Source organism: Poeciliopsis prolifica, unplaced genomic scaffold, assembly GCF_027474105.1.
Source record: "Poeciliopsis prolifica strain line A6 unplaced genomic scaffold, Auburn_PproV2 SCAFFOLD003, whole genome shotgun sequence".
NCBI classification, from domain to species: Eukaryota; Metazoa; Chordata; class Actinopteri; order Cyprinodontiformes; family Poeciliidae; genus Poeciliopsis; species Poeciliopsis prolifica.
Window position 1 is genome coordinate 17,198,922 of NW_026562378.1, and position 13,067 is coordinate 17,211,988.

The 13,067-nt window shown below is 41.7% G+C and overlaps 1 protein-coding gene across 12 annotated transcripts in view; it reads left to right on the forward strand.

Moving 5' to 3' along the window:
• kcnab2a (potassium voltage-gated channel subfamily A regulatory beta subunit 2a) overlaps positions 1-12,809 on the forward strand; it is an 84,088-nt gene extending 71,279 nt beyond the window's left edge. For 7 of the 12 annotated variants that reach the window (XM_055022517.1, XM_055022508.1, XM_055022527.1 and 4 more), the window contains 8 exons: positions 59-103; positions 912-955; positions 1,150-1,236; positions 2,671-2,756; positions 2,864-2,984; positions 4,109-4,203; positions 5,065-5,185; positions 7,552-8,846. In XM_055022517.1, coding sequence (XP_054878492.1) covers positions 59-103; positions 912-955; positions 1,150-1,236; positions 2,671-2,756; positions 2,864-2,984; positions 4,109-4,203; positions 5,065-5,185; positions 7,552-8,009 — 1,057 coding nt within the window. In that variant the 3' untranslated portion in view covers positions 8,010-8,846. Of the gene's footprint in view, positions 1-58; positions 104-911; positions 956-1,149; positions 1,237-2,670; positions 2,757-2,863; positions 2,985-4,108; positions 4,204-5,064; positions 5,186-7,551 lie in introns of all 12 variants that reach the window. The other 5 variants (XM_055022544.1, XM_055022549.1, XM_055022530.1 and 2 more) reach the window with 1 other exon arrangement.
• The last annotated feature ends 258 nt before the right edge of the window (positions 12,810-13,067 follow it).

Genomic DNA, 13,067 nt, shown 5'->3' on the forward strand with positions numbered 1-13,067 from the left:
CTCAGCAAGTTCGTGTGGCAGCTGTTCTAACAGATGTGCTGTCATTCTCCATCTTTAGACGCTCCAGTCTGGTGATAACAACGAAGATCTTCTGGGGCGGAAAGTAAGTTTTTTTTTTTTTTTTTCTGGACGCCGAGTGAAAAACTATCTCCCTGTGTAATTTCTCCTGACTCACCCAGTGCCGATGCCCCCCTCCGGTAATGGGATCATGTGTCATCTGTTGTCAGGTTCTTTTCAGTAAAGCTGAAAACGTCTCTCACATTTCACAATGGATCAAATGATGATCTGTCAACAGCAGGAGATTTTCACTGTATGATAACGTCAAGAAAAACAAGAAGGATCTAATTGGCTTTATTTAAAACATAAAGAAAATAATAGAATGCTGAATCTTGATTCATTGTAGTTGCAATAATATCTGGAAAATATTGATTTGTTGAATGTCACTGAAAAGTATATTGATTTAAGTAAGTCAATTTAAAAAGGGAAACTCAAAGATATTTATTACACCCAGTGATATATTGAATGATGAATGTGTTGCCTAATATTTTTAAAAAAATATTTGTAATGCAGAATTGTTTTGACCTAAAAATTACTTAATAGACTTCAGAATACACAGCTGTTGTCTCTCTTTTTGAGAGACAACTGTTTAATATTATTATAATTTATTGAGATGCACCTTCAGACAGAAACGTTCTGAGTTCGTAGTGCACAGAATACTTCACATTTTTCTCCATTTTGCTCCCTGTGAGGTAACACAAGCACACGTTCACCATAACGCCATTGGGCGTTATGGTGATCTAAACTTCTCAGGAGCTGAACCGGTAGCTTTTTGGGTTTACCAGCAGGCAGTAAGCGGCAGAAATGCACAATAACTTTTAATAATCCAAATTTTGGTTCTTGTGTTTTTGCAGAGCCGAGACTGAAAGAGGTTTATCTCGAAAACACATTATAGAAGGTAAGCAATGTTGCAGCGTGTCACTGGATTTAAAATGATGAATAACTTCCTAATTGGCAGCTTCAGGTTGAGGGAATCAAAGCTGCATTTGGAACAATAACTGTGTTAAGCTAAGAATATCCTCCCTGTTATTGCTCTTGCACTTGAACATTGTAGATGTGGGAGCAGAGACTTACTGTGGGGTTTATTTTCAGGTTTAAAAGCCTCTTTAGAAAGACTGCAGCTAGACTACGTTGATGTGGTTTTCGCCAACAGACCCGACCCCAACACTCCTATGGAAGGTAATTCTGTTTGTCTCATTGGATTTATCACTTTTATTTTGGGTTTTCTTTTCTGTTTATATATAAAAGAGCCTCCTGTTTGTCTCTATGACTACTGCAGTGCGAGGACTTGGATGTACAATCCTCCTGTAACTGAAACATCTATTTTTAAACGCCTCCTGTGGTCCGGGTGCTTCCACCTCCACAGTCGGAATGATGATAGATGCTGATGCTGGAGACCTTTAAATGGCAGAGTTGCTAACTGTGTGTGGGCTCAGCTGGATGCCCGGTGTCCATCTGCTGCAGTGGTAACAGTTCCTCTTAGGGTTAAAGTTGAGCCTGAGGTCATCATTCTGCCTTCGGCTTGACGCTTCACTGCGTCTGGGATCTTCTTCTCTGTCTTATTTCTGAAAAATTGTTTTATTTTTCAAAATATTTATTTATTTTTGATGCCCATCTGCCTTGTTACGACTTCTTCATATGGATAGCTTCAAGGTTATTCATGAGTTCACAGTGGTTAACCCATCTGGTGTACTTATATTTTGGCGGTAGCTAAGGGGGTAAACAGGGTGAAACAGGAAGTTTAACGGCTCCTCTGTCACCTCAGACAAACTTTCCTAAGCCAAGCAGCCCCCGAATGATAAAAAGGGTCGATTTCTCAGAAGCAGGGCATCCGTAAACTTAATAGATGGATGCAGGATTACTGAGGGGTTGATGCAATCTTTTTTTTTATTACACTCCTGCGCTTGTGCTCTTGTCTGGGAAGCCCGATCGTTATCTAACCCGTTTTATATTTTGCTCTGCAGCCTCACACACAAAACAAACTGTCACCCCAGCCAACGAAGAGACGGAAATTAGAGCCGGGCGAAGGCAGATTTAATTTGGCATGCGTCAGATCTGACTCCTGGTGGAAAATCCTACCTTTAAATAAAACATAGTAATGTTGAGACACAATGCGTTGAGATAAATTTCTTTAATATTCAACATGCATATTAAAGGGAGGAAAAATAATCATCCCTGGCGTATTTTTAACCCTCCGTGCTTAAAATACGTAAGCTTCCATCCCGTGTGTCAGCCCACTTTGTGCACGATTAAAAATCTGAACTGGTGAACCTATGGCTGTCATCTCCTATTCGTGTCACTTGGCTCCCGTTTCATGTTGCAAGCTTCAATTTTAAAGCAGATCCTTGTAAATATTAACGTGAATGTCATTCAAGTCTTGCCTTGTTAAGAACAGATGTCACGCTCATCAGGATTCTCTGGCTTCTAATTAACATAATCACCTTCTCCACCTCCCTCCTGAATTGTCTGGGATATTTGGATTGCAAATGATAACAAGCGTAGGTTTTTTTGTGTTTGTTTTTTGTTTTGTACGATTAAAAGTCAAGGATGTTTATGTTGCATCGTGGAGCAGAACATGGAGAGCTCATGGTGTTTTTGTTCGTGTTTCTGCAGAAACTGTAAGAGCGATGACCCATGTGATAAACCAAGGTATGGCCATGTACTGGGGGACATCCCGCTGGAGCCCAATGGAAATAATGGTGAGAAGACAGAAAAACAGATCAACATGAAGGAGAGTAATGCACCATGTTATTTTCCTCATTTTATTACCTCAGTATGATTTGATTTATTTGTTATCTTCCTTTAGGAGGCGTACTCTGTGGCGCGGCAGTTTAACCAGATTCCTCCTATATGCGAGCAGGCAGAGTACCACATGTTCCAGAGGGAGAAAGTGGAGGTGCAGCTGCCTGAGCTTTTCCATAAGATAGGTGAGCACTGACGCATTTCTTGCTCTAGATGAAGTATTGATTTATTGCGATGCTAAATTGGCTGCATGTGCGATAGATTTATTATTTGCTTCACATTGAACACATGCAATTGTTTCCATTATCTTCCACTGAGCAGATCTGAGGCTCGTAGTAGAAGCCTATAATTTAATAATAATGTAAAAAAGTAATACAGCTGGTTTCAGTTTTTTAAATCTTAAACTGTATCGTACTGTGGTTGTTATGAAATGATGCTGGGAAGTTATTTCCCCCTCCTCTCTCTCTTAGCAAAAGCCAATATTGTGATGCATTTATACATCAGACTGACAGAATGCAGTGAAAGTCTAAAAGCTGTTCGTCTTCATGTTCAAAATAATAAAGATGCAGCCTTAGAGTCCAAGACAGTTTTATAAAAGATATCTGCAAAGGGAGAAATTGCACAGTGGATAGAAAGTGCAAAATTTCTCATTTTCTTTTACTGGATTTACACTATATGTATGTAGTGGCACAAACATTTACCCCTCCCTCTCTCAATAATCTGGTAGCAAATCACAAACCTTTATGTCTCAAATGATTCAAGACAGTGTCACATGGGAGAGAAACATTCAAATGACTTTCCAACACTGGAGCGATTCTGCTGTCAACCTGTGGAGAGGAAGACGATGGCCAACTGCAGCGTTACCATTTGGATGGGGGATGGAGGCGAAAGCAGGATGAGCTGTGTGAAGACAACAAAGCAACATTGTCCACCGCCCCATTAAACACAGAAAACACCCGATCCTACAAAAAGTACAAAACAAAAAACACATTTAATCAGATTTTTTTTTTAAAATAGCTGTACCTTGAGAGTCTCATGCCAACACACATCACTGAGATACAAGTTTAAAGTTCAGCTACTGTCAAGGTGTCAAATTTATTTTCATTTCAGATTATAAAAGTTCTCAAAGTTCCAGTTGTAGTGGAAATGTGTTAGTAAAACTACCCATTAAAAAACTTGCAATTTTTCGGTGTTTGATTTGTACTTAAAGTACAAATTTTAAGGTCTTTTCAAATTGATGTAATTTGGTCATACACAAATGAGAACTGATGATGATGATGATGATGACGGTAATCTGCTTCTGTTTTAGGTGTGGGCGCCATGACATGGTCTCCGCTGGCCTGTGGGATCATCTCAGGGAAATACGACGGCAGGGTGCCTCCGTACTCTCGGGCGTCTCTGAAGGTAACACCTCTCCGCTGTCCACCGACCTCTCCGTTCATCTGTGCCCACCCTCACTGCTCTGTGTCGCCCCTCCCCCACTGGTTGCAGCTCGTTTGTTTCATTGTGCCTCTGTCTCTTTCAGGTTCTGTAGCTCTGCATACTGTGTACCTGTGTGTGTTTTCAGTGCCGTGTTCACGCCATGCACCTCCACGACGCCGTTTGTCAGCAGGCCGACTCCGGCCCAGTACATTTAAACCCCCACAATATATATGACATATTAATCTGACACTAACAACACCTGAATGAGTTAATTTTTTAAAGCAGAAGACGCGTTTTTCTCTAACGTTTATTTTAAATAGTTTTTATGAAGGGAGAAGTCAGGATTTATTTCCACCAGTGAAATCAACATTCAGGAAAAACTGTTTATACTAACCCCTGATCTTTCACACTGTTGTGTTTCTCTGTGGTGAAGTGGCATGTTTTGTGTGTGTGGATTGTGTAGCACAGTGGTTCCTGAAGCGGACCCTTTGTGTCGGTGTTGTGCAGTTCCTGCTTCTTGTTTGGCTCAGTGTTGCCTGTAGATGTTGTGTGTCTCTGGCTCTACGTGTGACCAGTAGCCTCCCTGGTTGAGACGTTTTGTACCTCAGCTAAGTGCAGCTGTTTCATACTGTTAGTACAGTAATCGAGACTGGATTTCCATGACTTTGTGATGATAAAAAAAAAAAAAAAAAAGACAAACAGAATGTGAGCAGGAGCAGCTTTGTTTCCCCGGCTGAGGCTCTGACAGCTGAAGACAGAGTCACGTGTTTAAAAACGGGCCCTGCTGACACGAAGATGTGAGCAGGGCTGTGTTTTTGAGCAGGTGTGCTATGTTTTCAACAGGGCTACCAGTGGTTGAAGGACAAGATCTTGAGCGAGGAGGGCCGGCGTCAGCAGGCGAAGTTGAAAGAGCTGCAGGCAATCGCGGAGCGGCTGGGCTGCACACTGCCCCAACTCGCAATCGGTACGCAGATACACTCTGCCGCTCTCTCTCTTTCTGTCTGTCTGTCCGTCCCTCTGCCTCGGACGGGCCCGGGGTCAGCGGCGCTCTCACAGCTGTCTGAGTTCTCTGTTGTGTTGTCACGTGTGTGTCTGTCTCGGTGTGAAAGACTCGCAGCGTAGGACCTTGAATGCGAGCGACGCAAACACACAGTAAACATGTCTCTGACTCATCCCTTTAATAAGACCGGAGACATTGTGAATGTCGACACATGGCATGCAAACACATGGAGTAATCTGAGGTTGTCTCATGCATTTAACAGCTTCAAGTCTCTGAATCAAAACAGGATCCCTGAAATTAATCCGCAGGTGACAGATATCTAGTGACTGCTGGCAGCAGAGCCAGAAACCCCTCTGTCAAATGTTAGCTGTGAGGTGAATAAATCCAAGACTCAGTCTGCAATCTCAGATTAGATTGCTGCAGTTTCTTCACCCCCACTGTAAAATACTGTCATAAATCAAGTTTCATGCCCCATTAGTCGACAGCCAATTCCCATAATTCCTTTCTGGACTTCTGAAGGCAGCACAGCAGATTTATGCGTACTGTGGAGTCCTTTTCACTCCGGCGTTGAATTAAAACTGTGATTGATATCATTCTGCCTTTAGCTTGAGGCTGTGTTGGCAAAGCAGGTGTTAAATTCAGGATTTAGAGAGTGAATGTGACAAGTGGATGAAGTTAAGCTAAGTTGTTGGTCTTTTCCCTGCCGCCAGGCATCGTGTACTCATGACAGATCCAGAGGAAAAAGCTTCAACTGCTCCCATTTTCTGGGTTGTATTTTCAGTTTGGCGGAGGAATTGTGTTGAATTGTAATCCCACTATTTTTACAGCAACATTTTGCCTCCCTTTGTGCTGTAATCTGCTTACAACTATAGCTTCCTGAATTGCAGAAGCATTCAGTTGTATTGCATAATACAGCTACCAATTATAACAACACACCAAGCAGGAGTGTGGTATTTCTGTGTCGATTTGTTCAGAGTAATAGCAGAATGTCAGGTTTCCTGCTTCTCCTCAGCAGATTTCACTCATGAAATCTTTAAAAAAAATGCTTTGCACAACCTTGTTTTTAGATAGGTTTGCATTTTTTGCTTTTTTTGCTAAAGTATACATTTTGCTGTTTCTATGCAGCAGAGACACACAACCTTAGACACGGATGAAAAAAGCAAGTATATAAAAAAGAGATCTAGTTAAACTCCAGATAAATCTCCTGTGTAATGCTTAGAGTCCTGTTAATGTTTTTGGGTATAGCTTTAAAGACCCACAAATCACACAAACTGTCATAAATACTAATTTAAAGACGCACACCATAAATTCTAGGTTAGCAAATACGACCGTCTTCATGCCACATTGCACCACCACATAAAGAAAAAACATCTGCCAAATTTAAATGTTCTCTGCAGAGTCTTAAAGATGTGTGAGCTCTTTCAACATTTCTGTGATGGGATTGTTGTGGTTCGTTGTTTTAATGGCAACATATCTGGGTCCTGGAGGAGCCTGGTAGCAGTAGCTAATCCACATATGTGGCCTGAGTCAGTGTGACTTGGGCTGTTGGAAATTAGACAGAACCGTGGCCTCGCTCGCCCGTCGCCAAGGCTGCAACCTTATCATGCTCAATATTAGGCTGGCAGCACTTTTATTAAGGTAATGAAACTCGCTTGGCCCCTTGGCGAGGACAAGCAGGAGACAGAGGAGAGGGAAGGAAAAGTTGTTTCCCTTATGATGTAATTTTACAGTATTTGCAGTGCAAATCGTTAAAAGCAAATTCTGGCCAAAGCCTCTGAGTGATGAACTCGCAGTGATCAGCAAAAGATCTGCTAATGCTTTCTGAATGATTTGCTCTCACATCAACATGTCCTGAGAAACAGGCAGAGTACTGCGCTGGATCAATACTGAAACTGATGGTGGAGGCAATTTCTGCAGGTTAATAAGTGCAGATGTGATATCTGTCGTTTTAAGATGGCAGTTTAAAACAACTTGAATATTTATTCAATCAGAACCACGCTTTTCCTGGGTTTATGTAATTTATTTAGTGTTATTGAGACCTCTGTCATTCGCTACAAAACACACGTCGCTCTGAGTGACTCTGCAGGACAAAGGACCAAGGTATGAGATGCTCTTTTATGTACAATCAGGCAAAATGAAGAAAGTTAAGATACATCTATTTAAAACTGTGTGTGATGTAATGTTTTACCTGGTTTTGCTGTAGGTCAATTATAGATTCACTGTGTGAAATAGTGTCATGTGCAGCATATGTCTGTGTGTGTGAGTCATGGATGTGGCCCTGCGTGTGTGTGCTGCCGGGGACGTCATCAGTGTTTACTGATCTCCTGCAGCGTGGTGCCTACGGAACGAGGGGGTGAGCTCTGTCCTTTTAGGGGCGTCCAACACCGACCAGCTGATGGAGAACATAGGAGCGATCCAGGTGAGGCCGCTGAACCTTCTTCTTTGTTGTTCCTTCTTTACTGTTACTGCAGAGCACATTAAAAGTTTTCCCTTTCCAAAAGAACGGGACGGAGGCCATCTAATCGGATTCATATTCGTGCCTTCCAGCGCGAAGCGGCAGTTCTTCCGCTCCCGAGTGCAGCTTGTCCTCCTGGGCAGCTCACCGCTGCACGCTCTCTTGCTTTACTGTACCACGTTAATAAGGTCAGCCCAGTATCATTCGCCGAGGGGATTGGAGACGAGCTCACGGCCACTTCTTTCTCTGCTGATAAGGGTTGCTCTTTTAATGGGGTTCGCATATTGGTGGGGCTTTGGGTCCTCACTTCACATTATTCTTGGCCCACAGTGAAGAGCATCTCCCCCACACCCCCAACCGTCTCCTCCAGTTTGATGCTTTGCCTTCACTCCTGACTGTGTTAACGCTTGTGCACGCTAAATCTGCTCCCACTGTGTACGTTTGATATTTCGGCTTCAAAATGTTACTCTCACATTTCCCGAGGCGTTTGTAGTTTCCTTCTTGCCAGACCTTTTTATCCCAAACCCAGAATTAGAACACAGTCTCACATGTAAATGAGTTTTTCTTTAAGAAATCCAGAGAAATACATTTTCCACTTAATTTCTACGTTTCCAATGTATTATGTTCAGAATATTGAGTAGTGCTGCAACCAGTGATTATTTTAGTAATTGTCAATTATGCCAACGATTAATCGGATAAGAACACTGTCGCATTCTGCCGTCTATGACAGACCTGGACTTTAATCAGTTTGATAATCATAAGAAATTTCTGCATCTGCCAGCTGTTTCCAATGGCTACTCATGGCACAAAGAAATGTTTTGAATCTCAATTTGGTCTCTCTCCAGTGGGATGTGCCTGGAAAACCTCCAATATCCTACATAATGACCTTATATCTTTCTATATCCTACTGTTTAAAGACGAATCTGCCAAATCAGTATGAACAGATCAGAAATCTGACATAAAACTCTGTAAATGTTTTACAGCACAAATAAACAGATCAGGTAAAATAAGATGCTTTTTTCTGTTTTTCTAACAGTGGCTATGAATTCAACATCATGTTTTGTGTGTATTCACAGGTTCTTCCAAAGTTGTCGTCGTCCATCACCCACGAGGTGGACAGCATCCTGGGGAACAAGCCGTACAGTAAAAAGGACTACCGGTCCTAACGGGCCCGACGGCCCCGCCCAGCAGGGCTGCACCCGGCCTGCAGCCGCAGCGCCCCACCTTTGCCTGATCCTCTGTTTGCTTGAGCTTTTACTGAGTGAGACCCTGGCGCATGAGTCTGGCCTCACCAAGGCCACGCAGGGCACCTCATTTAGAGTTACAGAGATAAGAAAAAGTGGGAATAAATCGAGTCACCTTCACGGGACGGGACGGGATTAACAGAGAAAAACAGAACAGTAAGAGAGGTTAGGGATATGCGCTCATAAGTAAATCAGTTATACATCCTATTCAGCGGAACGTACTTTAAAATCATAGAGAAAATTAAGGAAAAACATCTTTTTTAAAAAATAAATAAGCACATGCTTGCTTGGCAGCCAGATTTTCTTTCCTTTTCTTTTTTTTTTTTAAATCTTTTTCTAAAACTGAATGCAACTAAAAAATATATATATAAAGTTGATACTGTACGAATATACGGGAATTGCTGTTGCACATGTACCATAGCCATGCATTGTTCCCGAGACGTTCTGTTTACAAACACGTGTGTACTGTAAAAGTCCGTCAAAGTTTCTCTGTAGGAACGTTTGTGTTGTCGACGTCAGCAGCCCCCTCCAGGGCTTCAACAATCAGCACTTTAGTACCGTCAGTAACGCTGTTGGAGTGGGTCGATTTAAAGAAGAGAGAGCATGGGTGTTAGCAGTCCTATGTCACAACCATTGCACTATAGATTCATGTCGCCTGTCCTCTTCCTACGTTTTCCCACTGACAGTACGCTCGTTCAACCTGACGCATCGAAGCTCCTGCTCTCCAACAGGAGCTGCACTCGTCTGCATCACTGTGTCCCTGCGCCCCCCGCTTACCCCCCATCAGATCCGCCCCTGTCTTAGAGCCAACACAGGGAGCGAGCACCAAAACCTGTCTTTGGTCAAGTTCTGTTCAAGTATTTGCCTTATTTCCAGTTGCGTCGTACTGTGCTTCGGGCTTCAGCGTAGGTAGGCGGCCCTCCACTTCGGCTGGCTGCCCAACCGCCACCCCCACCCACTGTGTCCCCAGCTAAGGCTCGACTGGTGGGAGTGGGAGGAAGGAGGCACGTGTCCAGTTAATCAGTGGGCGGCGGCAGCTCAGGGAACGAAGAAGGTGGTTTCATGTGTGCGTTGGTGTGCGTTTGGGAGGTTGTAACAAATAGTCTTTAGTGTTTATTTCATTGTTTTTTTTTGTTTTTTTTTTTTAGCATGGCTCGAGCCAAAGATCTTCTTCATCTCTTTTTAGCTGACACACTTTCACTTCCTGCAAGGTTTTTGAGTCATCTTTAAGCATGTGCTGTCCGGCTTGGTATACCTATTTATGGGATGGACTTTACTTCATATTAATCTTTACCTGACCAAACTCTTAAAGTGGTTATCAATACGCCCTTCATATGCAGAATGCGTTAAGTAGTGCGGCTCGGTGCTTTTGGGTCGGTGAGGTTCGGTTAAAGCAGCAGACAACCCGATCACACAGACTCAGTGCAGATGTCATCGCTGTTTGTCCTTTGGGTGCTCTCTTACCGCGACTGAAGCACAAGCAGATCGCATGTGACACTTCTGCCAACGGGAGGAACAAGATGACGCTTCTCAGCTTAGAAAAATTGTGTACATAAATCTTTGCAGCTCATAAACTGTTAGCAGAAAACAGCAAAAGAATAAAACAACAAACAGTGCAGATAAAAAAAATAAAAAGTTCACATTAGCGATAATCATAGAGATGTTAGAGCCTCTCAGCTACAGTTGAGGGGATAATCAGAGTGGATGAGATGCAACTTTCTTTTCTTTGAGTGTCTAATAAACTGATGTAAGGTGTGTGTGTGTGTGCGTGTGTGTGTGTGTGTGTAGCAGCAGGGGACAAATAATCCAACCCTGCTCTTTAGCCTGCTGTAATAATTGATCCACGTTTTAGTCCAATTTGTCGTATCTTCTGTCTGAGTAAATAAAACAGGCGAAAGCCCACGCTGTTTTCTCTGGAAAAAAAAAAAGGATTAAGTAGATTTGTTTGTGGAGTTTCTGTGTCTTGATGTTTTCATCTGCAGGGAGGGAAGAAAAAGTCTGAGACTTTAAAAGGGACAATGTGACATTTCAGGAAATTAAAGAACAAAAAAAAACATTTATTTTCTTTCTTGTTGAAAAGTGAGACTGACACCACTTTAATATTTTCTGCTAAACTTGACCGTCAGCTTAGCCCAACATAAAGACTGGATCCCAGGAGAGAACAGCTGGTTTATCTCTCTTACAGAAGAGAGAGATAATTAAAGCTCCTTAATTAATGCATCAGTCTGTTTCATCCACAGAATAAAAGAGCACTGAAAACACTACCTGAAGTCTGAGGCTATTGTTCAAGATAAATGTAATATTATACAAGGCCGGGTTGTGTAATAAAATGTAGGAATATTATCCTTTTTAGAGGTTTCTACTCTCAGTCAATCTGCAGAACCTCAGATCTTGTCCAAAGGGTGTCAATATTTTCTACGTTTATTCTCAGAACAGAGTTAAAGGAGGTGAGTGTGTTCTGAATGTAGCTTCCTGCTGAGATAGAGAAATAAAATATTACCAGCTGTTTGAACAGAAGTCGTCAAGTTTCCCAAACAGAGATCAGAATCCAAAGTTCACACATAGTAAAATTAAATTTGATTATAGGCAATACTTAATAAAGTTTTACTGTACAAATGTGCAGAGGGACAAATTGATTCTGAGCCATTTAGCACCGAATCTGATCAAAACCAAACTATAAAACGGGAAACTCACAGCTCAATGTGAGGCTGAGGGCTGTAAGGACGGCCCGCGACGTTTACAGTTCTCAGAACAAACCAGTAGAAACTAAAGGGCTTATACAGATATAATTCTTGCAGTTCTGATGGTTTACTTCATTTGAGCCCACTAACCTCTATTAATAAATAAATAATGTGAGTGTCGAGTTTGTACATTTTCCTGCAGCAAGCAAACTCCTAGAGGTCACTGGTCTGGTTTGCACTTTTATGAACAGAGTCAGTAAGAAGAAAATATTATTCTGCCTCCGGACTCCTTGATTCTTTGTGACACAGCTTTTTTTTTTTTTTTTTTGTGCATTGAGTTAGAGTGAAAACCCAAATTTCAGATTAATTTTCTGATCTTATTTTTGGAGGGAACCACATTGATGCATTAATTGGTGCTTTTCTAGTTAATCTAATCCAGTATTATCCTCAGTTTAGCATCAACTCCAGAGAGGTCAGAGTGGTGTCCATCTTCTTTTGCCAAGAACTAAAGTAAACATGTTTCAGTAATTGTTTGTTTTCCTTTGAACTGCAAAGCTGTGCATCTTAATGGCCCATTGCTGTTACTCCTAAATGGACATTGTCGGAATAACTTCATGTTTGAAGCCTGTGTGTGTGTGTGTGTGTGTATGGGTGCGTGGATAAGTGTGTGTGGTACCCTCATCTGTGCAGGGAAAATTAATGCTTTAAGTGTTCCTAGTTTGATCATGTTTCCTGTTCTGACAGTTTGTAAAAGATCCATGAATGGGCGGAGCTTAAGTCAAACAGAGAATATATTTTTATGTTTTAGCCTTTAATGCCATAGAGAAAGTTATAAGAGCTGTAATTTTTTATTTTCCATCATGCTGCATTACGCTGTCAGTATTGTATGGAGTTAAAAAGAAAAAAAAACTGACCAAAACAAAGAATTTGTGTTGCGTGGGCATTTTGAGGAATGCTCTAATGCAGCATTGTACTGAATTTGCTCTGAAGACGACGCGCTGGGAGCCTGGTACCTTCTGTACATACTCTGATCTTTGTGTACATACTTCTGGTTGTGATCACCTCTGCCTTTTTCTCTTTTTATTTAGAGTTTTTTTCTTTTTCGCAGGCGTTGCTAGCTGCACTGTGCTTGAATCTGAAACTTAGACAGGATGTACAGCTTTGATCTTTAAATGAAGTAATGATAAAAGATACGAATGGTAAGCCAAGCCTGAGTGTGCGTCTTTATTTCTCACCTTGTTCAGCTGTAAAAAAAAAACCATATAAAATATAAATACGAAACCATTTATACACAAACTCTATTAAAATAACAAAGAGCAACGTTTGTCAAATTTGCACAAGAATGCTGCTTCATTTAATGTCACTTGAATTTAAAGAACTCAGATGTCCAACATTTAGTGAACTGGAGTATCACATTATTTGACTGAGGTACGTACAGGGCTTTGCAAAGTATTCATATTTAACAT